The sequence below is a fragment of the Podospora pseudopauciseta genome (assembly GCF_035222475.1).
Source record: "Podospora pseudopauciseta strain CBS 411.78 chromosome 2 map unlocalized CBS411.78m_2, whole genome shotgun sequence".
Lineage (NCBI taxonomy): Eukaryota > Fungi > Ascomycota > Sordariomycetes > Sordariales > Podosporaceae > Podospora > Podospora pseudopauciseta.
In genome coordinates this window covers 892961-919019 of record NW_026946663.1, presented here as the reverse complement: position 1 = coordinate 919019, position 26059 = coordinate 892961, and the positions used below count along the sequence as shown (strand labels likewise).

Here is a 26059-nt window from a genome sequence, read left to right as displayed (position 1 = left end):
TTACCGGTCCGGCTAGGTAGTGTAACGTTCCGGAAGGGGGGGCCGCCCCTCATAAAGTTGGGTGAGAGGGAAAGCCCGAAGAGACTTTGGCGTATTGATTGCTTGCAGCTAGGTAGGTAGCTTCGTATTTAAGTTCTGTAAGACGATCAAGAAATCTTGGTTGTTGGGGAAATCAATCTAGGCCCTTTGTGTAAGCTTTTGAGAAGATGATATTTGATATGGATGGTAGGTATACAACGGTCTAGACCCAACCCGTGAGGTTTGATGAAATATGAGCAGTGAAATATCCCCTACATCAAGACAGAAACACCCGGGATGCTGTTGTGTTCTCAACCGTCGTCGTCGTGGTGGACGAGGCAGAAAAAAAAAAGGTGAGACCTGCATGTGAGTTGTTCACAGATTCGTCTACCCGCTGTCGAGTCGTTGCGATCGGGTGTAGATTATCCGAAGGGACGACTCCAAAAAAGGCCGTTGGGTTAATGCTGGTTACAACAAAAAACTAAAATGATTGGCCTTGCATCCTGCACGCCGGAGTTCAACCCGACCTGTTAGATCCTTGGAGAGGGGAGGGGCCACAATCCAGAATGGGATATAGTGTGCGTGAGACGGACGACTGTGCGAGACCGGTGATCTTTTGCAAGGAAAAAAAAGATAGGTTGAGAGCTTGGGGACAACAAAAGAGCTGACAAGCATATCTGATCATATGTTATGTTTTGGGGTGTTGCAACCGAAGCCCATAATCTAGGCTCTGTCGTGGTGCGAGGTCATTCGCTGGGGTTGTGTGATGGGCCCTAGAACTAGATTATTGGTGTTGGAGTCACCATGGGAGCATCGAAAATTCGCTGATCCAAAGAAGGCAAAGGAACGGCAGGCAAAAGCTCGAAATGGAGTTGACGCTGTGGTCGGATCTAATATGGGGTTGAGTGGGTGAGTGGTTGGCGGTGAGGTTTTGTTCCCGCGAGAGCAGGACTCCGGGCGGGATGTGTGACCAGGCCGGTTCCCGCAGTGGCTTTCTACCAACCCAAAAGATGTACAACATCAACAACAAGAGGACATGTGTGACCTTGGGTGTGTGGTTGATGGCTGCAGCTGCTACTGCAGTGCTGCGTGGTCTAGCCCGGCGCGCCGTGAGACATTGGAGATTCATTCCGCTGCCCAACCCGGGATCATGGCGACAGCCGGGTGCTGGGGGCAGGATGCAAGATGCAAGCAGGGAGGCGATATGCCATGACATGAGGCCTCAGATATTGGACATTTAGATACTTGTTTGTTGTTGTTGCTGCTTGGTTCCGCGGGATGCAACGCCGTGCTCACTCGGAAAGATAGGAGACGAAGATGATGGTCCCAACCTGTCAACCGAGGGAGGGAAGATCTGGCAATTCCCGGTGGCCGATGGACATGGCCATTTGGCGCGTGGACGGACCTTCTTTATCGAGAGACGAGAGAGAGACGTCTTGGGGAAGAGGCTGTCTTTGTGAGATGCGCTGGCTTGGGCCTAGCTCGGGTACGTTCCACTGCATCACAGGGAACCTTGAGGGTCCCACAGGTACCCGATACCTCTCGCCGGGCCGGGACAAGTCTCGAGTCGAGGCTACTGTCTTCTCTCGGGCTTATCAACAGCTCAGCACGCTTAGACAAACACCTAGGCGCTCTAGAGGCAACACTCGCTAGGAAAATCCCGTCTGCGACAGGTGGTGATGGACATGAACCAAGTGACTAATTACTTGTTGCTTTGCCATCACCGACTCCGACTGTGCTCCTTGCGATCAAACTCCGGAGAACAGGTGGGTGGATCTCTTGGATTACAAACGGCGGACCCGACCACGCAAGCACCGCCCTGCCTTCCATAATCCATTGGGTGGGACCGGCCTCGCCTCCCTGCCGTCATCGACGGCCAAGTCACTTGTACCTCGCTGCTCACTCGCTGCCCGCTGCCCACTGCCCGCCCGCCTGCCTCACCATTCACCACGGTCCGTCCTTGGTCCTTGGTCCTCGGCCTGGTCAAGTCGAACGGTTTCCAACTATTTCCAATTGCGCTTGTCTGCTAGTTTAGCCACCATTCCCCTGCCCTGGTTCGCGACCTTTCACCACGTGAGATCTGTGTGTTGTTCAACAAGTCTGACAGGCCATCTCTCTCTCTTGTTATAAACCAGCCACCCCCTTCCCTCTTTCCGCCTCCGAGCCGTTTTCCTCTCCTCGATTCTTCTTTTTTCATTATTCGACACTGGCATCATTCACACTCGACCAATAATCAACACCGCCCAACATGCCCAAGAAGGTCAGATGCTCGCTCACCGACTGCAAGGCTGTCGCCCAACGCATTTCCGGCGACTGTGCTTTCTGCGGCGGACACTATTGCAGCAACCACCGTCTGCTAGAAGACCACAAGTGCCAGGGCCTGGAGGACGTAAGTTTCGACCCATCTCAGTGGTGGCTCGTGGGGTTATCGGACGTGCTCTCGGAACAAGAAGACATGTTCGCTAACACTTCTTCTTCTCCCCCAATCAGTGCAAAAAGGAAGCCTTCGAGCAAAACGCGATGCAGCTCAACAAAGAAAGAACCCAAGTCATCAGGGGTGTATAAACGCTCTCGCTGTTTTTCCCGACGACACGACGATCGGCCATCCCTGTTCGTCCAATGCCGCCGATGATGCAGTCGTGACTCGGCTCGGTTCTTTTCGCCTCCTTTACGACCTTGTTATCTATCGAGCAAGCATGCGCCCATCGTCCATCACACATAGCGAAGCCGTCCGGTCCTTTTTTCCGGTAGTAGGGAAAAAGTGATCCAAATTAGCTTGGTCTGTTTTTGTTGTTTTTTTTTGCGATGATGATACCTAGGTTCATCTTTGCGAATATCCAAGACTCGACGTGGCTTGCACCAAGCATATCGTCCCAACGCCACACACAGTATATATCTTACAACCTCTGATTCACATCGCCCCCATTTCAGATGGGGGCAAGAGGGCGGCTCTTCGGCAAAAACGAAACCACTCCTCGAGCATAATTTTTTTTCTTGACTTTTCCGGAATTTGGCAAGGCGTCACGGCGCAAGACAGGAGGGGGATAAATGGGTTTGTTTGGCAGCCGCGCCGACAGGTGGCGTGCAGCTGAGAATCATGGCTATGGATGGATGGACATTTACAATTACACCTTTTTTACGTTGGCTCGTTTGGAAGACGAGTTGACCAAACAAACAATAAAATAAAAATTCACAAACAAACAAACAAACTAGATGCTCAATAGTGTTGGTGGCTTTTTCGCCATGGGTGACGAAATTGGAGGGTTGCTAATGACGACAAGTTGACGACAGAGCACGATGTCGTCTTTCCGAATAGCTCCGATATCGTATCTGCGGAAACATGACTCTCTTTTTTTCCTGGAATGACCACGCAAGCAAGCAAGCGTCAGCCTAGATAGGTAGTTGGGTGACCCACCGGCCCTCGCATGTAGGGTATGCGGAACTAAAAGCTGGGGTATCGTATCATGGAGGTCACAATGGCGATTGGGCTGGTGGATTATCCACTGGGGTGAGGATGTCGTGAACCCTAGATGAAAGTCATATCTGGATTTTGACAAACAAGATCCAGAATTTTAGTAGTTTGTTGTTGTTATTGCTTGGTGATGACTATGTGTGCAGGCCTCTGTTGTGGTTACTGATGAAGAAGTGTTTGGTCTATGATTTATAACAAGCTTCTCGGGCTTCAAAGACTATATCAATTTAAGGATATCCTGCTGTAAACTGGACAGGGGTACTGTTATAAACTTTGAGAATACCGAGTAATATGATCACATTCCTGCCAGCTTTGCTGTCTCTTTATGATATCAAACTTGTCGATTAGAACAACTTTTTGGTGTATCATCTTCCCAGTGACTAATTAAAGTCTTATTAGGGGTTGACGACAGCTTCCCCTGCGCGCGCAGGCGCGAGAGCGGCGGCCAAGGCTCGCAACAGAATACTCGGAATCCCCCCCGTTCACTGATCTGCTCACCGATCCCAAGGGAAGATCAGAGTGGCACCGGACACCATGTCGCTCTTGCGCCCACGATGACGACCGTTCGAAAGCCGGCCGACCGCCCGTTTTGTCAGAGGTCAGGTCCCGTTTACGGTAGCAGTCTCGAATGCCTTTTCCATCAAACCCAGCGTTGTCATTTCCTTCCAGCCTTCCCAACCAACCGCAAACAGCATGAAATTTCAGACCCATGATCCCAACATGGTAGCTTTCAAAAAGGGACATCCCAAGTTGCTTAGTTGGCATAAGACGTTTGCCACACTTCAATCGATGGTCAAATCGCGGAGACGCTCGATCATCTGTTATGGTTAGCGGGAGGTCAGGTCTCGCTGGCTGCCCGGGATCCACGCACAGCAAGCCGAAGCATGGCGTTCGCAGACAGTAAACAGTTTTTGCGGGTATCTGTTTGCACACGAGATTGGTGACAATAAAAACCGGTTGTTGGTGGGTCCGGACAAGACAACGACAATAACAGCAACTCAGAGTTGTTTATCTGCCGGGTCAGATTCGGTGAAGAGAGATAGGGGGAGGAGGCTGGGTGGGGGATACCGGGGGTAAGCCATATCCAGGACTACTCGGCAAGATCGATACGTTCATTACCGTTTTGAATAATCACTAGCATGTGGAATCTATTTTCTAAAAGCGAAACTGTGTGATACGGTAGTATCGGTGACATTGATTTACAGTATCCCATTCTTATATGCCGAGGGTAGTAGGTTTGTGTTTGGTATTTCGTGATATACACCCAACCGCTTAAAATCACGACTGCCCCAGTATATTACAAACTGGCAAACAACAAATCATTAAATCTCATCTTCCTCATCCTCAAAATCCCCCTCCCCACCCTCAGACCCCAGCCCAAACGCATCCGTGACCCCATCCTCAACATAAACCCCCTCGAACTCCCCAACCATCTGCACCCCCAAATACTCCTCCTCATACCTCAACACCTCATCCTCCCCACCAAACTCATCCCAAACAGAGTCATCAAGCACATCACCCCCCATAAAACCATCCTGCTCAAACCGCCAGTCATCCTCCTCCCCGGCAAGCACGTCCCACAACCCGTCATCCTCAGCACACAGAGGCCGCTCGCCATGTCCGTCCAAGAACGGAAATCCGGGCAAGTCTCCCCGAATCCTCACCGAGGTCGCCGCGTCCAACTCGTGATACCCTGGGAAAGACCCGAGAAAATCGTAAGGATCCCTGGCTGCGGCCGCCACGGTCAACTGATGGTCATGGTATGAGAAGGGTAACTCATGAACCTCTTCTTCGCTGGCAGTTAAATTCTCAAAGACGGTACGTTCGTGTTCATCTTCGGCATCGGCAGGGTTAGACTGGGAGCCAGTCGCGTTGGGTGGATTTGGGAGGTTTCCATCGTCTTCAATGTGATCGTCGAGGAGGTCGTCTTCTCGGTCTAATCCGTGGTCAGAAGAATACTCCGACTTGATATCCTCCTCGTCAGAGCTAGAGCTGTAGTCGGAAGCAAGAGCATCCGCTCTGAAAGACCGCTCGTTTCCGTAGTCGGAGCTGCAGTCGTATTCATCCTTGATAGATGGGGCGTCGTTGTTGTTGTTATTGTTATTGTTGGTGTTGTTGTTGTTGTTATTGTTGGTGCCGTTGTTGTTGTTATTGTTGGTGTTGTTGTTGTCAGACTCTTCCTCCTTTATCTCGTCGTCGTCAGAGTCCTCAGCCTTGATCTCGCGGCCGGATCCCTCCTCCTTAATCTCGTCGTCGTCGTCGGAGTCTTCTGATTTTATCTCGCTGTCGTCCGAGGCATCCATTAGGTCGTCGTAGTCTGAGCCTTCCTCCATTATCTCATCGTCAGAGTCCTCCTCCTTAATCTCCTCATCATCAGAACCATGGTCAGACGCAAGGGCATCTGCTCTAAATACCTCCCCAATCTCAAAATCAGAATTGTAATCGCAGTCTTCCTTGATGGAAACCACATCTTCATCAGAGAGCGGGTCTAAACCATCGTCGAAACCAGAGTCTTCGTCCTTAATTGAATTGATCTCATCATCATGCGAGTCAAATCCATAGCCCGAGTCAGAGTCCTCATCCTTGACAGAGGGCAACTCTTCTTCAAAGTGAGCGGCAAAGACGTAGCCCGAGTCGAAATCCTCATCCTTGATGACTGACTTTTGCTTATCGTCATCGAAGCCGAGATCCTCATCTTTGATAACCGGCTTTTGCTCATCCCCATCTTCATCAGAGTCCAAGTCGGGGCTAGAGGCAAACCGAAAGTCATAGTCAGACTCATACTAAGAATCCTCCTCTTTAACATCCGGCTCGCCCTTCACCTCCTCACTTCTCCCAGAAACACGCGCCGGAATCCTAGACCGTCTTCGAGTAGGTTCCGTCTTCACCTCAACTTTAACCTCGGGCGATGATTCTCGCTCTGGGATATGGGCAGGGATGCGAGCTCGTCGGGAAAACGGTTCAGGCTTAATCTCGGTTTTGACCTCGGCCTCCTCATCGTCACACTCATTCCCAGCGGGAACACGAGCCGGAATGCGGACTCTTCTGTCAAAGTCAGTCTTGACTTCGACCTTGACCTCGGGCTCGTGGCTAGAAGGTATGTGAGCCGGGATGCGGACTCGGCGTGTGAGGAGTTCGGGCTTTACCTCGGCCTTGACTTCGGCATCGAATTCCTCCAACGGGGGGTCTTCAGATTGGCCTCGGGAGGGGATCGCAGCGGGGATACGACGGCGTCTTCGGGACTCGGGCTTGATCCCGACTTTGACCTCGGGGCTATCGCTCATTTCGACGTCCTCGGGTTGATGGCTCGACTGATCGATTCTGACGGCATCCTCCTCCTCTTTCTTGACCATGTCCTCATCGAGATCATCGCCGTCAGTTTTGACAGGCACGCTGCGCGCCATCTCAACATCCTCTTCATCCTTGATGATGGGCTTAACGTCCTGCTCGACGGAGGGGATGGCAACGTTCGACTCGGGATCAGGTTGTGGCGTCGGCTCGGGTTGGGTATCGCTCGGCGGCGGGGGCATCCCCTCATCCACAACCTCCATTTTGACCACCCTTTGCTGCTCTCTCTTAGCCGCCGTTCCACCCCCATCAACCCCCTTGATCTCAATCTTCTCAACCAACTCCTCCTCCTTCTTTACCCCCTCCCTTCTCTTCTTTCCCTCGTTCACCTTCTTCCTATCCGCCGCCTTGCACAGCCCCTTCAATCCAACCTCACAGTCTCCACATCTTCTCCCAACGGGCAAGCAGACACTCTGCCCTAGTCCAACCAACAACCAGTTGATCTCCTTCCACTTGTCCTTGGGCAACCAGCTCTGCAGCGCCATTCTCGTCTCCTCTGGTGTCTTGGTCTCTTTAGGTCCATTCCACCCCCAGTAGTTAGTGATCCGGTGGACGTGAACATCGACACCAATGCCCTCCACTCTGTTCCATCCATTCTCGGCACTCATGCACAAATGCGCCATCTTGGGCCCTACACCTGGCAGTGACACCAACCCCTCAATCGTAGGCGGGATATCCCCGTTGAACTTGTCCTTCAAAATCTGCGCCGTTTGAAGTAGGTACTTTGTCTTGTTGTTGTGAAAGCCGACTTTGCCAATGAGCTCGTTCAGAACGGCAGGGGGGCAGTGGAGCATGTTATTGAGGTTCAAACCAGCTGGTGCACCAGGCTCGAACGGCGGGAGTTCGGTATGAAGACGCTTCATCGCTTCAGCATTGACGGTATCCTTAGTTTGGGAGGAAAGCATCAACGCAACAAGTGTGTGAAAGCGGCGGTCTTTGACTGTAGAGGAGGGGTCGGCAAGGCGCTCACAGCCCATTGTATCAACCGCGGCATTGGCGGCTGGGCCGTTGATGCGCATCTCTTTGACGAGGTTGTAAACATCCTCCCAATCGGAAGGTGGGGTTATGGTGGTCGTGCCGGACGGGGAAGTGACTCGGCGGGCTGGTTTTCGAGCGCGGCCGCGGGGCACGACGGGCTTGGACTCTTCCTTGATGGCGGTCTTGATGTCCTCGTTGTCGGAGAGGGAAGAGAGAAAGTCGGAATCGGAGCCGGCTTCAGATTTGACAGCCGTGCGCTCTGCCCTTACTCTGGTGGTTCGCCGGTGAGGCGAAGAGTTTATGGTTTGTGTGGTGACTGCTGTGGTCGCGGTGCGTTGGCGCTTGGCCGCTCTGGTTGTCGTGATCGCATCTTCAATATCTGAGCCAAAGGATAGTTTGACGTCATCGTCGACTTCGACGTCGCTTTCTTCGACCTTTGTCATAGCTGCGCCGGGGCTGGCGTTGGTATTGTAAGAGAATCGCGCGGCCAAAGTCGAGGTTCTGGATGAACGCCGGAGCGGTGTTGAAGTCGAGGCCGCAGTCTCAAAGAGCCGTGCGGTCTCCCTAGCAACGCGCGACGTCCTCATGTTTACAACTGTTGTTGTTGTTGTTGCTGTTGTTGTTGTTGTTGTTGTTAGTGGTGGTGGTGGTGGTGGTGGTGGTGGTTTGGTTGCCAAGTTTGAAGCCGTGAACAAGCTGCAGCCACAATGGTGAATTGGAGACGCGTTGAGGTTGTTAAATTGAGGGAGCTCTTGTGCTTTTTGGATGTTTTCTGATTGGCCCAGAAAAAGTGGCGCAAATCTGCACCAAGCTGTTGGGTTCGGAGTGTTTGCTGGCGCTAGTACCAGAGAGGTCTAGCGTCAAGCCCACGTGGCGATCTGCAACAGCGGGAATCTTACTGGGTGGGGGAGTGGGGTTGAGTTCACGATTTCGATGCGACAACAGCGCAATGCTATGCGGCAGGTGGTTTGCGCTGGTCAGGCCAGCGTCGCACAAGCTGCATAAGCTAGTGATTTTTTTATTGATACCTATGTAAGATAAGACCAGTTGATCGAGTGATTCTGGGGGAGACTGAATGGTGAGAGAAAACAAAATGTTGGCCAATCCTCTTCAGTAATCCTGCACTCTTGCGTTAATTATCCAAATCGGGGACACTTTTTGGTATAGAGAACTTCGTGTTGATCCTGTCTAGAAGATGTCGCAATGTATATAACCCCCCTAAATCAAAATCCCTCCTCTCAACACTTTTCATCTTTACAAGTATTTACTTTAATCTCTATTCCTCCAAATCTATTATTTCTAGCTATAGAGACTGATATTCTCGAACTAGGATAACCCTTAAAAAACTCAAACCAAGTACTTCCCTTGTCTTGTCAGTAATTTGGAAGCGACCACCCACGTCAAGGGGGTTAGGGTAGTCATGAGACGTCCTCGGGGGCAACATCCCATATATTCACTTATCATCCCCCTTCCCCATATTTTTTCACCTTTATCCCCAAACTCAGACCGATATCGTCTTCATCCCAACTTGACGTCGACTTTATCAAACTCTCAAGATAAGTGGAGCAACTCCAACTTTCATCACCACTTGCGCTTCATTCCCACCACCTGCGGTTGCATGTGCTCGATATGATAAACCGGTCGGCAAACAGGATAACCTGCCCATAGACACATTCACCCTGCGTTACCTTACCTAGGGAAGTGCGGAGTGGTGTTGAGGATTTTCAATGAAAACTTCTTTCTGTCTCTCGCTCACCCGCCCCTAGGCACACCAAAGCTTAGTTTGTCCGGTTCTGTCTCTCAGATTAACTTATGGCAATAACCAAATGGAAAAACCCGGGTCCACCTCTTATTTCGTATGTCTGGCTCTGGACCATGACTGATGCATGTTTAGGAGACCGAGGATGCATGCTTGGGGTATTGGAGGAGGGCCAGATTTCTTCCTGGAGACAACTTCTCAGGGATAACGCCGTGATTCATTCCTTTAGTGGTGGGTTACTAAAGCGGTTCGTTTTATTGCAAGATAAGAAAGATGCTTATAAAGGTGCTCTAACCGAGACTGACCGATGTTCGTCTTGTTGTATTATTAACGTCATCCCGACTCCTCGAGGATTCATCGCATCGACTTCTGTATTATCAGGCCCCCATCTGAGCCTCGACAAACATCATCACAAGCAAAACTGTACTACATGTTTAATCATTATTTATTCTTAGTTTAGCGGCATCTGTGCCAACTTACAACACTCTCATGTAAACAAACCCAACAACCTCCTGCGCAAACAGCCTTCCACCCCCTCCCCCCACCCCGATCATTGCTGAGAGGCTTGCATGCAAGAAAACAGAAGCATGTTTCTACTGATGGGTATGAGACAATAAAAAACATACCCAACAAAAGAATCTCGAAGTAATATATATCCAACCCTTCTCCAAGCATCGCTAAAACAATACTACCTCTCAAACTCCCGCTCTCTATACCATTAAATATCCCAAACAAAAAAACCAATTCAAAATTCCACCTGGGTATTCTCTACTCAAGCCAAAAATTCATCCCTCGCCCAATGCCTCAAAACAACCCACCCCTCCTCAAACCCCTTCTTATCCATCCTCACAATGATCGCCGCATGACTATGCCTCGCATTGTGTATCCAAACCGGATACTTTCTCCACCCAAGCTTATCCAACGCCTGAATAGCAGAAAACTGATACGGTGCCAGCGCCAACGTAGGGAAATGCGGGTGCGACTGTTTCCTCTCCAGCGAAAGCAGGTGCCTATCTTCCGAGCTGTTGTCATCGTCATCCTCCGACAGTCCCAAGTATTGTTGAGTTTGCGAGTTATTGATGTTCTCGTAGGTGTCCTCGACAGCTTCGCGCATTTCCTTGATCCAGAGGTTGACTCTGTAGCCTTCTATTTTGATACCAGCCATTCCACTCTCGTGGAGTTTTACACGCTGAGACGAGCGGACTGTTTGGATGGCGGCGTTGGTGAAGAAAGCTAGGAGCGCAACGGGGACGAAGACGACTATTGTCGCGATGATTGGGACTCGCTTTGCCCACTTCTCGACTGATTGCATCAGCGGTTCTGGGTCTCTGGGCGCGGCGGGGGACACTGGGTTCTTTGGATCGAGAATGACACCGTCGTAGCCTGGTAAAGGGTTGGTCTTGATTTTTGACATGTCCACATATGGATCCGTTTTCGTGATCCCCGTCGTGTAATGAACGGCGCTTCTGTCATTTACAATGTTGGTGTAGAGCGTGCGTCGTTGAAATCGGGCCAGACCGGCCATGAAGATCGACTTTGGATCTGCGAGAACAGCAACAAGAGGCTTGCCCGTGTCACGGAATTCGTCAATGCCAAAGAGTTGCCTCCCAGACATGCAGAGTGTTCGTGCGCCCAGGCTGTTCCATATCCTGTCTGACCAACCTCTCAAAGGGGCTCGTACTCCCAGGAAAGGGCTCGCGAAAGCTGTGAAATTCTAGGGATCAGGTTAGCATTGGGTCGGTTGCATCAATCGAGGTGGCTGGCCATCATACCTTGCACTCGAGGTCATCCAGAACACCCCGCGCATGAAGCAGCCCGATGGCATATCTTGCGACAAGTCCACCTAATGAGTAGCCAGCGATGCTTATCTTCTTGATAGTTCCACCCTTGCTCTTGATCAACGCCAGCTCCTCCTCGATCTCCAAACACACGCGCTCGCCACCGAGTTCGATCCCATCGTAGGTAAAGGAGCCGCTGTTGCGCTTTGCGACGAGGATACGCAGCTTATTTGGGGGAAATTGATCGCGAAGGGCTTTGGCGACGTTTTTCATGTGGTTTGGGTTCCCCCATAGCTGCGCAACAAAAATTAGCAGCTGATTTAACTTGAGGCTAATGCGCCATTGACAGGACATACCCCGTGGACCAAGACGCAGAGATGGTCAGCTTCCGGTGTTCCGCCCGAGTACTCGTCCATGGCCTGGAGCTATTGTCAGAAATTCAAGGTCGATCTGCAACAAAAAAGGACAAGAGAGCGATATCAAGCAAATAAAGCAAAATGACAGATCGTTGTTGTTTTGTATAAAAACAGAAGTGCCGCGGCCGGATGCGGGTTCCAAAATCCGAGGTGTCTCATGAAGGCTGTCGGCCAGCTACGTCAGCAGCCCGCCGCCTTGGCTCGTCACCCGGAGATAAGCTCTTTTAGGGAGGATTTGGAGTGGGGCGGTGCGGGAAGGCGCTGCAGCAGGAGCTGGGCGGGCCGGGTTCTAGAATTCGTCCGAACTGCGATGTGACGATCTATTCATACATGTGTGATTGTGGCTGGTGAGACTTGAGCTCATGATCGTGGTTGAGTTGAAAATGGTGATTGAAGTTGTTTGCATCGAGCCTGGCCATAACTGATACCTGTCATACCTAGCAGCAGCATGCACTGGAGCCATCCATCAGGTGCGCGGAATTGTCTGGACTACAATAGCCGGTCATTACCTGAGCTGTGTGATTCTGTTCAGTGCAGCGTACAATCTCTGGATATTAGCTAGCGATTTATCCTCTATATTCCAGTCATGGCCCATTCATTGCGTGTCGCTCTCATCAGATGCCAACACCCGTACTGCAAGTATACATTCTATGAGGATACCTCAACAAGACCTGGTTTCTGCTGGCTCTATCAACTGTTCTCAATTCCGATCCCACCCAGCTCAGCGTCCAGCTATATTCTATGTACAAGATAAGGTCGACCTGTTGCTGCTTCTTACTCGCCCCTACAGACTGTATGTCGACCTGTTGTCATGCTCCAGACAATACCGGCTCCCATAACGGGCTTCTCGACCACCGGGTTCTGACTGACTGCCTCTTTTTCTGCGCATGAGGAAATATCACTTGATTCTTGCCAGTTCTCTCACAGTGCTGACCACAGTCGCGATCAAGGAAGGATAAGGTGCGGGACCCCTGTGATGGATATATCGAGGGCCTTGTCTAAGAAACAGCGGAAGCAAACTTCTCTCAGCCCCTCATGAGTTTGTTGACCCTGAGCTGGGCGATTCCAGCCCCCAAAGATTCGCGAGCGAAATCCCCGCATTCGCTCCTCGTCCGTTAAGTGGCTTTCTAAGGGAGAAAGTATGCGATCTAAGTGGCTTTTCAGGGGGGTGAATATGCGATTACACTCGTCGTTCGTTTGCTTAGCTGTACGATCCGGGGCCTCGTCTGCTTGCTGAGCTCGAGCACCGCGATCCAGCTCATCCTTCACTTGCATGTTCTTGTACATCTGGTACTGATGAGCTCTGCAATAACACCAGTACCAGGGGATCTCCCGAGCGCAACGGCCACCGTCGACATTCTTGTCTGTTCTCCTTAAGGCACTGAAGGTTGTTAGTAGCAAGGCCTTTCTGCAGCGATCCGGGGATTGCAATACGGCGACTTACCATGTATGGTTGCAGCAAAGACTTCCTTCCCCCTTCCACCGCAGGCAACCCGCACAGCTTCCCGTCAGAGGTCGTAGACTTCGCAATGCATGTTTGCGTTCTGGGACCCTTCGAAAAGGAGAACAGTTTCATGTTGGGAAACTAAGTTAGAGAATATTACAAGATTCGAGTGATGGTCAAAATAGGGGCTGGGTTCGTGAATGGCTTCTTTTTGATGTCCACTAGTAAAATGTAGCAGGAATGGCTGCGCTTTTCTACTTGTACCTTGGACACCTGAGACTCGAATGGAAAGTGCCCGCCTTTTACGTTTGTTGTACACCATTGTTGAAACCATTCCATCTTATTTCTTTGAAGCAAGGCTGCCAACACTGCCTGTCTCAGTCACCACCCAGTTTCAGCATGCTGTCACTCGCTCCTGCTCAAACACCTTGATAGTTCAATAGAGGAGATTAAAGATTACATCTATCAGGATGGCCTCCAACACAAAACAACATTGGAGGACTCGAAACACTCGCTGTGTACAGCTCCGTATCATAATCAATCAATGGAATCCCACCCGACCCCGAATCTCCATAACCGCCCACACGATCCCGCTCACCCGCACGCTATGACTACTGAATTATCCTCATAAAACGCCCTGACCCTCCCATCTCGACACAAACGTATCCATCACGCCCTGTTTACGGGTCCATAGGGCTGTGATGGCCCCCGCAAAGAAACCAGCCCGCCGGTCCCAGATAAGTATCCTTGTTATATGCCCCACCCCCAGAATGGACACCCTTTCCAGCACAAACTGACAAACCACCTTTCAAATCAATTCTTCCCCTTCGCCTGCTCCCTCTTCACCTCCCCTCCAATTACCCTCCCCACCTTCCTCAACCTTCCCCATATAACCACCACCAAAACCAACGTCAAAGCCTGTATCATCGCCGCCTTGATATACATCCCCACCGTCACCCCCTTCCCCCTCCCCCTGTCCTCATCCCCATCCAGCACCCTCTTCAACAACCCAACCTCATCCGTCACAACCCCATCCACCCCCTTCCTCCACGCCCACCGCATCCACCGTTCATCGTTCACCGTCCAGACCCACAACCTCCTCTCCGTCCTCGCCCTTCTCACCCTCTGCACAAATCCCCTCCCAAACGGCCCCACAACCGCCTGCTGCAACAGATTAAACTGCACCCCCGCCCATTTCTCGTCATCCAAAAACCTCTTTGCGTACAGCAGCGAGAAGCCAATATACGCCCTCCTGAAACCAGGGAGCTCCTCCCCCAACGCCCTCAAGTAATTCTCATTCCACCCCCCAAGCACAATCCTCTCCTGCCACGTCCAGGAGGCTCCTTCTGGCGGTGGGTTCGAGGCGATAGTGGTTGCGATGGAGGGCACAAGTGTGAGGTTGGGGTCGTCGTCTGTTTTGATGTCTAGCAATACCCAAATGTGGGACAGATCGGGGGTTGAGAGGTAGTTTAACAAATCGGAGAGGCGAGCCAAGGGGACGTGAGGGGGGGTGGTGGTACGGAGGGTGGAGAGGTAGGGCCAGGTGCAGGTGGAGATTTTGGGGGGGAGGGAGAAGCAGCGGTTTAGGGTTGGGTCCTAAAGGGGGGAGGGAGGGTTAGTGTTTGATGTGGAAGGGGAGGGGGTGGAGGGGTGAGACGTACGTGGGATAGAACTACGACTCCATCTTTTGATTCGTGAACGTCTGTCTCGATGGCGTGGGCGCCTGCTTTTATGGCTTCTTGGATGGCAAGCATGGAGTTTTCTGGGTAGAGGGCTTTGTAGCCGCGGTGGGCGATGATTTGGGGGGTTGGTTTCGCGGCGTGGTGGTTGTAATGGTGGTGGGTTGGGGGTTTCTCAAGGGGGAAGGGGGATGGGGGTTTGGTGTTGTCGTTGAGGATCTCTTCTGCTGTCATGTTGCTCAAGGGGGTTGTAGTGTGCTAGTTGATGGTGAGATGTGGTGTAAGCTGATCAGATGAGACCGGTTGAGTGAATTGCAGTTGGCAGCTGAACTCTAGTTCAACGTCACGTCGTCAAAAGCAATACTGAAACTGTGAGGTCTTAATGGATATCCAGAGTGATGCAATCCACGCCTCGTCGTCGTCGCAAGCAAGTGGAGTCGTACATACCCAGCCAGCAGGAAACACGGTCGCATTCGGGGCGGGTTCTTGGTGGATCCCGAGCCGGCGGCGGCAACTTGTCTTAGCTGCCAAGGCGGAGCTTCCGCCGCTGGTGCAACTGCGCCCAACCGCTGTTGGCGGCCGGAGGTACCGGACCTAGTATCCACCTTAAATCCCGGTGCGATGGCCGCCTCCACGCCGTTTTTGCGGCCGTTCCATCCATCTGGCGCTAGGTACGCGTTCCGGTTTCCGGAGGGCGGGGCACAACAAGATCAGATCAGATCGGATTTTTGCGGGATTTGCATCCTTTTTCCAAGTTCTGTAATGAGTATCATATCCTACTGTGGTGAATGCTCCGAAGGCTACAAAGAGGTGATCTTAGGTAGCTATGCCCTGAAGATCTCGGCAGTTTGCGGGTTGACTGACACACTGATCATTGCTACCGACACTCGCCTCCAACTTCTGGTCACCCCATCTCCAAAATATCTTTAAACACACTTAGGTCACACCCGCTCGCGAGGCGAGCCTATTCAGCCTGAAGTCTTTGGCACTCTATAATAAGGTGCTCACCCTACCGTCCAGCGTCGCAGACGGCTATCGGATTTGCGTCGCATGACGGGCATACATTGTGGACGAGCCAGCCATGCGGTACAACCGCAGCTTAAACGAGCCAACTACAGATGATTACCTCCAAGAAAGCGGCAGAGAATTGTTGGAGTCGCTTATGTGTCGACGCATCGCAGCATATGTCCGTCGATGTACGGCGTATATACGCATGTAGGTACAGTGCAAGAGACGGAAGAACGCCCACATTCCGATATTGCAACCGATGTTTTTTGAGAAATTCTAGGGGGGCATTACCCTCCATGGGGTTAGGGTTATATATGGTCCCTGAGCCTCGCACATTATAATCAACCACATCAACGCTCATGACTTGCAAATGAAGACCCGACAATTGAAGGCCTGGGGGTAGGTGGTTTGAGGTGGAAGGCTTGTATTGGGGTGTAGGTATCGGGCATTAACACTACGGTAGTATATTAACCACAACATTTTTAAACATAAAGTATATACTGTAATTTGTAAGGCAAAAAATTCACTTCGATATTGGTCATACTGGAAATAAATGGATGTAATGAGAAAAATACGTTGTGGTATGGGGGGGGGGTAATGGCCCCCCTAGAATTTCTCTTTTCTTTCTTGATAGATTGGTCACGAGGGCAATCAATAGACGTAACGATTATACTCACTCAATGTCAACACGAGAAAGTGATCATACTGTACAACGCCCAACTTCATATCCCTCCCAACATCCCATGGAAGAAGCCTGTATCAAACCCACGGTACCTGTTTCTCCGTCCAGACTCCAACAACCTCGTTCGAAACCTCCTCCTTCCCCACGTGCCCACACAAACCCCAGATTCCATAAAATTGGCCAAAAAGGGGGAGGCAAACTCGTTTTGGGTGCTTCCCAGCATCGGCATTCAGCTGTTTCCCGTGTAGGGTTTTCCATAGCAGCACCTGTCCTCGTCACTCTTATCGTCATCAGCTGTTCAAGCTCGCTCTCCATACACACCAACACAATAATCCACCACGAACTCTCCCCTCATTTCATCAAACAGACCACGTAGCATAACCACCACCTAAAAGCCAGGCCCCATGCCACCAGTCACGATCCCCCGGCCACATCGTAGGGTTAGCAAACGACCATCAATCATCAAGGCTTATCCATCCTTCGGTATTCCGAATAAGAATGTGGACCTCCCTCACCCCCCTCCCTTCCCGGCCCTTCTGGGTCTTCCTCCCATCCCCAGATCCAACCTGCAGGTAACTGACTCGCAAACCCTGATCTCTCCACACCACAACAGATCCCCGAATCCCAACAAGAATTCCCAAACAGCGAGCATCCCGAACGAGAACCCCCGGCTGGCATCTTTTATGGATCCCCGCTAAAGTTACTAGCCCCGAGCTGACTAAATCTCTCTCCGATCAAAAATGTGCTCATCAGCGGTGGTCTGATGGCGACCTGTCACCCTGTCGCGTGAGATGGATTAGGCAAGGTGCGCAACGATGCCCATAGGCTTGGGCTCTGGCGGCTATCGTAAATGCACCGCCAAAGGGAAGAGGCTATTCGGATTTCTTATCGGAGACCAGACCATTCTTGTCCATGTCTTGGTGTTCCTGGTGTCTCATAACACTCGACGCATGTCTCAAGGGGGAAGCTCAACTCAACCTCTACCATGATCGGTCACAACTGGATGTGTATGAATGCTTTTGACTCCATTCATTGATAGCTAAAATCCCGCTATACTAACTGACCAAAAATCCGTCTGTAACTAAAATAACCATATGTTGAACCATATAAACCCCAAGAATCCCCAAAAAAGACAATAATATCCATCCGCTCAAAAAAAGAAAAAAGAAGAAAAAAACAAAGCGAGCGTTAATATAAACACCACCATCCCCCCATCCCCCCACCGAAAAGATCCAACAAATGCAAGCTTTGCAACCTGTCATCATAGAACCAAATACCACCCGATGATGAATGACTTTCGAAAACTCCAGCCGGTACTGTCGGTATCCAAGCCCAATTCCAGGTCCCTCGCCCCCCAACCGAGAATAAATACCAAACCCAACTCCAATACTCCACGCCCTTGAAACTCGTCAAAAAGTCAAGATACCTATACATCAGATTCCAAACTCCAACCCATCAACCAAATACCCCTCCCCAGCAACCGAACAACCCCCCCCTCCCATCAAACCCCCCCTCCCAAAATCCCCCAACCCATCCAACCTCATCCCCCCCCCCGGCGGCCCGCCCATCTCAGCCTCACTACAACTCAAACTATCCTCGCTCGGCAAACTCAACACACTCTGCGCCGTCCCATGCCCACCACCGTTTTGTCCCCCACCGAAATCCCCCAAATTAAACCCCGTCACATCCCAACTCTCAGGCGACCACCCCCCCGCCGTCGGCACGGAAGTAGCACTCACACTCACAGGACTTGCGTCTCCAGCAGTAGCCATGCTCAACCCCGGCCCCCCATAAATAGCATCATACACATTCAGATGATCCCCCTCAATGCTCGTCAGCAGCGCCTGCCACTCCGACGTGCTGGCCCCAGAGTGCTTCTGCATCTGCGCAAAGATCTGCGCCTGGCTTATCAGGCTCTGCGGCGGAGGACGGGCCTGCACGGGCGACGACGGCGTCGAGATCCGTGCCATGATGTTGTGAGGGTGGTGCGCATGGCTGCTGCTCATGCTAAGCCTTTGATCTCTCTGAAGAAGAGGCACATTCGGCGGTCTTGCTCCGTCAAACGACGCCCTTTGGGTCCGTGAGGAAAAATCCCGAGCTTGCTGGATGTGTTGTTGCAGTTGCGGTTGCGGCATGGAGATTCTTCTCAACTTCTCCTGCTGCATCCTCAGGTCCGTCTCGCTCATGCTGTGCCGCTGACTGTTGTTGTTGATGGTCTTGTGGATCGTCGTGGTCGTCGTCGGCGACGGAGCAGCCCCGGGTGAAGCTCGGTGTTGCTGCTGACCCAACTGATGCGGAGCAGCAGCACAATCCGGGCTTTGCCTCGGCGGGGTCGGCAAACTCTGCGGGGGCGACGTTGCTGCTGGCACCACCACCGCCGGCGGCTCCTCCACCGCGATCAACATCCCTGCCACCCTCTTGAAGTCATAGCACCCCGGGGCTTTTGCCCTATCCACCACCTTGATCACCGCGTTGACCAGCTTCTCGTGGTCCTTCAACACCTTGCTATCCGGCTTGAGGTCCAACGTCTGAAAAAGCAAAACCATGCCACAGAGAATAAGCGTGTCGTACTTGTTCAGGCAAAATGAAAAGCTCAGGCTCCGCTCCTCGAGCAGCTGAATAATCTGAATAATGCACTTGCTCGACTCGCCGACCGACAGCAGCGCCGGGGCCGCCTTGGGCCCCAGGCCAGACGTCACTGCGGGGCGGTAAATCAGGGTTCGGATGTAGTAGTATGCAAGGGCCTGGATACCTGGTTAGCACCGGTGGAGCACCGACGCGGTATCGGATTTTGTAGTGTCCGCTAACTTACAAGGATAGGGGACCGGCTGCCTGTCACGTCGGTCGAGGGCTTGTCCTGCTTGAAGGTGAGTTTGAGGTGCTGGGGCAGGTTATTGTACCACTCGTCCAGCTCGGCCTCGAGAGCGGACATTTGCTGGAGAGACAGGTCGTGCGAGGTGGCCGAAGGGTAAATCTTCTCGAGCACCTTTGCGAGCACTTGGGATCCCCGGAAGAGGGCGAGCGCGTTGGACAAACGGGTCGCCTCGCCAGGAAGGCTCGGCTGGAACCCCTTCTCCGTGACGTATTCGTCGTCTGTGTCGGATGGGAACTCGCAGTGGATGTCCTCTTCCTTGAGGAGCTTGGGGAGGCCGAGCAGGGCAGCAGAGAAGCTATGACCGGTCAGTGACGTGCTTGTGAGCGAATTGATAGACTGATGAACATACCAATCAAGCATATAAAGCGACCAAAAGACCTTCTTACGGGTCTCGATTGTCAAGACACCAAACGAGAACCGTTTCTGGCTCTGGTGGAGTCCCAACCGGTGCGACAAACCAACAGCAATGCCCTTGTAGTGCTGGAGCCTCTTGTAGTCAGCCCGAATGGTGCAGTACATGAGAGCAAGCAACAGGCACTGAAGCGTCACCATGGTATTATCCATGAGAATCGCCTCGAGGGCCCGCTGCCACTGCTGTTCACACGCCGCGATCTGCTCGAGATCTGGTTGTTCACTCGACAGCGCAGCGATCGCGAAGACCAAGTACAGCTGCGCAAGCTTGTGGTTGTTCTTGATCTTATCCGGGTCCGCCACAAACTCCTCGTAGACGCGAAGAAAAGTCGGCTTGTGAAGGACCGGGAAAAGGGGCGACCACTCCTGGAAGTAAACATTAACGCAGCGGTCGGTGAACAACCGTGGAGGAACCCTCATCTGCGGCGATGGTTGTTTTTGTGCGAGAGGATAGCACCCCTGGATGTGCAAGAACGCTTCTGGATTGAAATCGGCACACGACTTGCCATTCTCCTGCATCTTCCTCTTGCATGATTCTGGATGGCATGTTAGCAAAACATGGCAAGAAAGCAAGTCTGCTCAAAGATGGCCACAAACCAATGAAGCTCCGCCCGCTCGACGCGCCCATGAAGTACGAATCCGAATTCTCAACACCGAGCAGCAACGGTGAGGCCTGGACACGGAAGGTATCTTCCCTTGGTGGTGGGCTAGACTCCAGTCTCACACTGGTTGGCGGTGGTGATCTGTGTGGTGATTCCGCCGGTGACCGTCGGTTGCTGTGCATCTTGGACAACATGTCGATCTTCTCATCCTTCTCGTCCAACAGATCCTTCAACTCCCTAACCTCCGACTCCAAGGCGCGGACGCGCTCCTCGAGCGACTCGGTGTAGCCTCTTGGAAAGGCACGACGGCTGAGCTTGTCACTGGTGCGGCATTCAAAGCCAACATTGGCGCACTGCGAGCAGCAAGGTCGAATGCCATCGCAGCGAATCTTCTTGCTGCGGCATCTGTCGCAGGCCTGGGCAATACGGCTCTGGGAGCTCGTGCCCACCTTGATGACCTTCATAGGCAGAATTCCTGGCATTTTGGCGGTCTTGTTGATTGCTTGCTGTCTGTGTTTTGGTCGACAAAAAAATAACCCCTGAATTCGTTTGCTTCTTCTTTTCGTTCTTTCTTCAACAACAAAAATAAATAGCCTATCGATATCCTCTCATTCGCACAGTGATACCGTTACACAACAAAAAAAAAAACGTCGCAGTATGATTTTTTTTTTTGCTGAGAGTAGAAGTGATGGTGGCGGTGGTATCGGGCTGCGGGCGGCGCGGAATGGCTGAACGGGAGGTGCGGGCGATGCGATCAGTAGCAGGGTAGACCTCACCAGCTGTCTCGGACCCCGTGGCTTTGTCGTCGTAGTGCAGGTGTCTCGTTTACCATGGACTGACTGATGGATGGACCAGACAAAAGATTTTGAATTCTAGAGTAAAAAGAGGCAAATCTATATTCGAGAGGGGGGAATTGGGAGACGTGACAGGCGGGGCGGGTGGGTTTAATATGAATGACAACATGCCCTGCCCAGAGTCGGAACGGGGGATGATAAGCCAGGACGAGTGTGTGTGCCCGGGAGGTGAGGGAAAAAAGGGAAAGGCGCCGTGGACAGCCAAGCTGCAGGCCCTCGTCCGCTGGCACGTTGGGGACTTCGGCCCACGCGGAGTCTGGTCTCTCTGGCTCTGGTCGACCTTGGCCCAGTCCAAATGCGATTGAATCTGCGGAGAAAAAATGGAAACGGTCGGTCAGCACTCGCAACCAGGCGCACCCTTGGCCGGAGCGGCGTGGCAGGGTTGTAGGGGTTGGAAATCCAGACAAATCATTGGATGGCTGGCCTGCCAACGTCGCCCAGCCCTCAAAGCCCCAATCATGGTCCAGCAGGACATGGAGGGGAATCCGGGGTGAGCAGGGGGGATGGGGGGTTGCTCACTGGGGGAGGCTATTGCGTTAGCTGAGAGTTAACGGGCTAGCACTGCTCCGTACTGAGTCTGGGGAAACAGATTCCCCTGTTCCTGATGACCACACCCACTCGAAAGTGCCAGACCAGAAAATGGCACCACCCTCTTCTGTCACTCGCTGTGTCGGCCATGGGGCTAGATCCGTTCAAACTCGTCACTTCAATGCTCGAGAAGGGCTCAGATAGGCCACCCAGGTGATGATGGCATCATGGAGAAGTGTGTCCATGGTACGCTTACCGTCAGCCCAGAAACCGGGGCCTTCTCCGTCCTGCATCACGAGGACGCCGCATGGCAAAATGGTAAGCAGCTCTGGCAGGTTCCGGGGTAAGTGATGGACAATGGCAAAACCATGGCCACCGAAAACAATGCGCGGCATGGACGGTGAACACAGCTCCCAAGACTTTGCCAACCACGCCCTAACAACCTTTCTGCCACTCTCCAACTGGCTGTCCTTTGCTACTTTGAGGCTAACGTCGGCCACTCTCACTGGCAGAGACTGGAAAACGCTGGCGATCACCACTGCAACTGTTGATGAGCACTTCGGCAGACCAAAAGTTGGAAAGTGGGACGCCTTCTCTTGGCAGACACAACCCGCCGTTGCGAAGTTCCTGGGCGTTGCGACGATGGGATACTACCGACCAGGTTTCTGTGCAGTTGCCAGACTGTTTGTTGGGACAAGTGCGAGAGAGCAGGCGAACCTCGTCACGATCGCTGTCGTCTGTGTGACCAGCCTCGTCAAGCTCATCATAACGACGACAGCATGCGTGATGACAGCTATGGCCACACAGCATCAGCATGCTATACTGCAAGCAGCTTCGCTCCTTGCCACCCGAAGCGGTGATCAAAAGGCCATGGTGAACAGTGACCAAGTCTGTGTACCTTTTAATATCAGCACAAGGTGTCCAAAAGAGGGGATTATTATCCTGGAGGCATAGGACTTGTGTGTCGTAGCCAAGTACGAATACCCCAAATCAATCCCAAATACCTATGCCTTGAAAACAGAAGCGTTGAATCTCCTCCCGCTTTGGAACTTGACAGATGAGCTTCTTCTCAGGTTGAAACAGCGATGATCAAGTCTCTTTCCAAACGATCAGCCGGCAAACACTCCATGGTTAACCCTGCCGGGCTTGTTTCATTCGAATGATGGAATTGGATAACAGGTCGGCGATATATCTTCAAGTCGGTCGATTGTACAGCAGCCGCTTACATACATTTTAACAATCCCCAACTAGCGCATTAAGAAGCTTTCTGTTTGAACCATTCCATTCGGCGCTTCGGTTTAAACGTCATCCCCGCACTAACAAAAAGAACCCCAAGGCTGAGGGAGCATCAAAGCCGTTACAGGTCCGGTTCTTCGCGAGGGTCCCAAGATTTCCCCGCATTTTGGGGATAGTTGTGGCCTTCTTTTTGAGATCGACTTTCCGGCAAAATACCCCATGTCGTGTGGAGATTGTTTTTTCTTATGGCAGGCGGCTGCATTCGACCCTTGAGTGTGTCAATAAATTCAAGGCAAAGGTGCCTTGCTGTAGAAATGCGTCCGGTTTTTCCAGAAGCTCTCCTGCCGTGTCCTCACCGGGGTGACAGGGCCGAACCACGCCTGCTGTGTATGACAAGAGTCCTGACCGCCAGGCACACCTTGTTGATAGCGGCGGTTGGGGGCCGGTGTTGAGCTTGTCTTTTTGGTAGCGTTGTTCTGGCTGTTGTCGCTTCCAAAATCCTTCCAAGAATAACCAGAGCTTTCTATAGCGTCCGTGAACTGTCGGGATGCTGAATCCGAGATTAGAACCTATGCCGAGTTTGCTGAAGAGACCTTAGCCAAGCTGCATCTGAGACAATGAGGAACCTTTTGCCTTGTTAGTCAATGTAGTCCCTCTAGGCTGACTCTCGCCAACTTCGTAGAGATAGCGATGTGCGGAATAGCTCAAGCAGCTCTGCATTCTGTGCAAAAAAGAAAGCGGCATATGTGGAAGGAATTTGTCAAAAAGTGAACCATGCTGAGATTGGTGCGGTAAGGCCGCGTCTCAAGAAGCCAAAACCATTCGATGGCGATTGACATACGAATGTTGCTGAGGCCACACACCACTCAGAAAGAAGCAGGAGGATGATGTGCGTCTGCAACCATTAGCTGAAGTCGTCGGCCTCATTGGACGCCTCTTCGCCGACTAGGTCCGAATTGGAAGTCTCCATCGATCCGAGATAAGCCACCACGTTTTCGGCTTCCAGTAGCGAGTTTTTCTGCATGACTGGGTTAGCAGCTGCCCCGATTGGTTACCATAGCCGGTGAGCTTGGCTCTCCCAGACCAGCATCACCACCATGTTGCAGGTAGGGAAGCAATGAGACGCACCTCTTGTTCCAACGCTTGGATGGCATCTTCCAATAGACTCGTTTCGATCTGTCGGAGCAGCAGACCATGCTTGAGACATTCTTCTCTGACTGTCGAAGAGTCGTGGCGGGGAAGCTCCGACTTGAGCTGCTCAAGATGGATCTCAAGGTTCTCCTGAACTGAGACGGCAACTCGAAGTCTGAGGACTTCGGGGAGGGGGTGAGTTTGGGCTACTAGTTTTTGGAACTCGGAAATCTGATCTGTAACGTCTTCATCTTGCCAGAAAACGCGCAGCTGCTGGTTTCCCTCGTTGTCCTGCAGGATGCGAAAGTCCAGGCCGTCCTCCTCGTTGACACACTTGAGATATGCAAAATTGCTGTCCCACCGGATGCTGCCGCTGTCCCGAGCCACGTGGACTTTGGGCGCTTTCCCAAACGCGACAAGCTTCGCCTTGGCCAATGGGTCGTCGGGAAAGGGTGCCAGAGGGAGTACCAGGCTCTCGGACGTCGATTTGGGGTCGATGAAGCCGTAGCTAAAGAGCATCTCAGCTGCAGACTTGGTGTCGCCGTAACTGATGGTTACTTCTTGACCCTTGGACATGCTCACTCCCGGGCGAAGTAACAGTACTGCCTTGTAGTCGGAGTTTTGGTCGTAGTAGGCACTTGGGTCGGACGAATGGTTGATCATGTCGATGCAGGGGACCATTGACTCTCCGGATTTGGGAAGCTCCAGGCATCTTGATCGATAGAGGGCGTCGAGATGCACCCAATCTTTGAGCGAGACGGTGCCACTGTGCCAAAGAAGGCCGTTCCAGCAAGGGATATCAGACGAGGCTTCTCGAATCATTTCAAACTCATTGTCGAGGGCTCTGAGTTTTGCTCCCACAGCCACCTCCAGTGAGGTGCCTTTCAACAGTGGCCTTTCGTCCTCGGTCCAGACGGTAGGCAGCAAGACTGTCTTGGGCAGGAACTGCAAGTACTGAGTCCATGGATTGGAAACACCCACATGGGCGTGACTGGAGTTCCGCGCTAACTGAACAAGCAGGAAGAGCAGAACGTTGACGCGGGGTGGCTACGTTATTGTCAGCCGTCTGTGTCAGAAGGTCAAGTTTTGGGGATCACGGTTACATGGTGGCCGACGGCTTCTAGGAGCTGTTTGAACTCTTTGTCTTCTTTTGCGTGTTCCTCGACAGCCAGAGAGTTGAGAATGAGGTCGTGGGGGACAGCGAGCAGCTGTGGGGTCTCGACGGTGCCTTCAGGGGCAGCGAGGTCCTTTTGGCTGACCACGCCGTATCCCTTGTCCACGGTGGTGGTTACCTCGACATTGTCGAAGGAGACATCGTTGAGGCGGGCCCATGCAGGAAGATCTTGTATCGGGAGGGCCATGGCGGGTTTTTGTTTGTTTTGTTCTCAAGCTTGTGATTGTGCTGACCAACAGCCTTGATTGCCGGTTGGTCTAAGAATGACCGACTCCACTGGACTTGACACAAATGCAGTTACTCTCGCTCGAATGTGCCTTTCCTCGGTCGATGCCGGTATTGGTGATCGCTTCCTTCCGCCAAATTATTACCCGCTCAAATGGAATAGAATTCAGTAAACATTCGAAACTCTTAAATTGTCATGACGGTGTATGCTCTTTCGATTGTCCGTTTGCTGGTGGGACTTACAGATCAACCTTCTCGAGGACGTATAGGGCTGGCGATAGTCAGCAGTCTGTTCTGTGAAGGTTACCCACTGGACTCAAAAACATCAACTATTCAATTGATGCTTCTCATAGGCTGAACAAATCTCAGACATGCCATGTGTGAAGGTGACATTGAATTTCAATCCCGAGACACCACGATTGTGCCCCTCCATGGCCCGTT

The 26059-nt window shown here is 52.1% G+C and overlaps 7 protein-coding genes across 7 annotated transcripts; 1 reads left to right on the top strand and 6 right to left on the bottom strand.

Annotated features, from left to right (window-relative positions):
- The first annotated feature begins 1468 nt into the window (after nt 1–1468).
- QC763_202180 (uncharacterized protein) lies at nt 1469–3236 on the top strand. Its single transcript, XM_062909254.1, has 2 exons — nt 1469–2407; nt 2509–3236. Exons 1-2 carry the CDS (start codon nt 2267–2269, stop codon nt 2581–2583), a joined length of 216 nt encoding a protein of 71 aa, XP_062768021.1. The 5' UTR covers nt 1469–2266; the 3' UTR covers nt 2584–3236.
- A 1576-nt stretch (nt 3237–4812) lies between these two features.
- On the bottom strand, nt 4813–5823 carry NTH1_2 (alpha,alpha-trehalase nth1; the record flags this gene model as incomplete). Its single annotated transcript, XM_062909253.1, has 1 exon — nt 4813–5823. The coding sequence occupies one exon, from the start codon at nt 5821–5823 to the stop codon at nt 4813–4815; it is 1011 nt and encodes a 336-aa protein (XP_062768020.1).
- A 721-nt stretch (nt 5824–6544) lies between these two features.
- On the bottom strand, nt 6545–8403 carry NTH1_1 (alpha,alpha-trehalase nth1; the record flags this gene model as incomplete). Its single annotated transcript, XM_062909252.1, has 2 exons — nt 6545–6580; nt 6637–8403. The coding sequence occupies 2 exons, from the start codon at nt 8401–8403 to the stop codon at nt 6545–6547; spliced, it is 1803 nt and encodes a 600-aa protein (XP_062768019.1).
- A 1716-nt stretch (nt 8404–10119) lies between these two features.
- On the bottom strand, nt 10120–11941 carry QC763_202160 (uncharacterized protein). Its single transcript, XM_062909251.1, has 3 exons — nt 11710–11941; nt 11348–11647; nt 10120–11289 (listed from the first exon to the last, which is right to left on the bottom strand). The coding sequence occupies exons 1-3, from the start codon at nt 11767–11769 to the stop codon at nt 10348–10350; spliced, it is 1302 nt and encodes a 433-aa protein (XP_062768018.1). The 5' UTR covers nt 11770–11941; the 3' UTR covers nt 10120–10347.
- A 1790-nt stretch (nt 11942–13731) lies between these two features.
- On the bottom strand, nt 13732–15768 carry QC763_202150 (uncharacterized protein). Its single transcript, XM_062909250.1, has 2 exons — nt 14875–15768; nt 13732–14809 (listed from the first exon to the last, which is right to left on the bottom strand). The coding sequence occupies exons 1-2, from the start codon at nt 15124–15126 to the stop codon at nt 14027–14029; spliced, it is 1035 nt and encodes a 344-aa protein (XP_062768017.1). The 5' UTR covers nt 15127–15768; the 3' UTR covers nt 13732–14026.
- Nucleotides 15769–17582: 1814 nt separating this feature from the next.
- On the bottom strand, nt 17583–21746 carry CAT8 (DNA-binding transcription factor cat8). The gene is made up of 4 exons (XM_062909249.1): nt 20466–21746; nt 19807–20404; nt 19395–19752; nt 17583–19326 (listed from the first exon to the last, which is right to left on the bottom strand). Exons 1-4 carry the CDS (start codon nt 20950–20952, stop codon nt 18016–18018), a joined length of 2754 nt encoding a protein of 917 aa, XP_062768016.1. The 5' UTR covers nt 20953–21746; the 3' UTR covers nt 17583–18015.
- Nucleotides 21747–22729: 983 nt separating this feature from the next.
- QC763_202130 (uncharacterized protein) lies at nt 22730–25999 on the bottom strand. The gene is made up of 4 exons (XM_062909248.1): nt 25323–25999; nt 24217–25266; nt 22857–24106; nt 22730–22750 (listed from the first exon to the last, which is right to left on the bottom strand). The coding sequence occupies exons 1-3, from the start codon at nt 25578–25580 to the stop codon at nt 23993–23995; spliced, it is 1422 nt and encodes a 473-aa protein (XP_062768015.1). The 5' UTR covers nt 25581–25999; the 3' UTR covers nt 22730–22750; nt 22857–23992.
- Nucleotides 26000–26059: the final 60 nt, after the last annotated feature.

Excerpts from the sequence above, each read along its gene's own strand:
- QC763_202180 (XM_062909254.1), top strand. The coding sequence starts at position 2,267 with ATGCCCAAGAAGGTCAGATGCTCGCTCACCGACTGCAAGGCTGTCGCC. Across the intron at positions 2,408-2,508 it reads AGTGCCAGGGCCTGGAGGAC|TGCAAAAAGGAAGCCTTCGA; the intron begins GTAAGTTTCGAC and ends TCCCCCAATCAG.
- QC763_202160 (XM_062909251.1), bottom strand. The coding sequence starts at position 11,769 with ATGGACGAGTACTCGGGCGGAACACCGGAAGCTGACCATCTCTGCGTC. Across the intron at positions 11,648-11,709 it reads TCTGCGTCTTGGTCCACGGG|CTATGGGGGAACCCAAACCA; the intron begins GTATGTCCTGTC and ends TTTGTTGCGCAG. Across the intron at positions 11,290-11,347 it reads TGGATGACCTCGAGTGCAAG|AATTTCACAGCTTTCGCGAG; the intron begins GTATGATGGCCA and ends CCTGATCCCTAG.
- QC763_202150 (XM_062909250.1), bottom strand. The coding sequence starts at position 15,126 with ATGACAGCAGAAGAGATCCTCAACGACAACACCAAACCCCCATCCCCC. Across the intron at positions 14,810-14,874 it reads GAGTCGTAGTTCTATCCCAC|GACCCAACCCTAAACCGCTG; the intron begins GTACGTCTCACC and ends TCCCCCCTTTAG.
- CAT8 (XM_062909249.1), bottom strand. The coding sequence starts at position 20,952 with ATGCCAGGAATTCTGCCTATGAAGGTCATCAAGGTGGGCACGAGCTCC. Across the intron at positions 20,405-20,465 it reads GAGCGGGCGGAGCTTCATTG|AATCATGCAAGAGGAAGATG; the intron begins GTTTGTGGCCAT and ends CATGCCATCCAG. Across the intron at positions 19,753-19,806 it reads TCGCTTTATATGCTTGATTG|CTTCTCTGCTGCCCTGCTCG; the intron begins GTATGTTCATCA and ends GACCGGTCATAG.
- QC763_202130 (XM_062909248.1), bottom strand. The coding sequence starts at position 25,580 with ATGGCCCTCCCGATACAAGATCTTCCTGCATGGGCCCGCCTCAACGAT. Across the intron at positions 25,267-25,322 it reads TAGAAGCCGTCGGCCACCAT|CCACCCCGCGTCAACGTTCT; the intron begins GTAACCGTGATC and ends ACAATAACGTAG. Across the intron at positions 24,107-24,216 it reads TCCAAGCGTTGGAACAAGAG|AAAAACTCGCTACTGGAAGC; the intron begins GTGCGTCTCATT and ends CCAGTCATGCAG.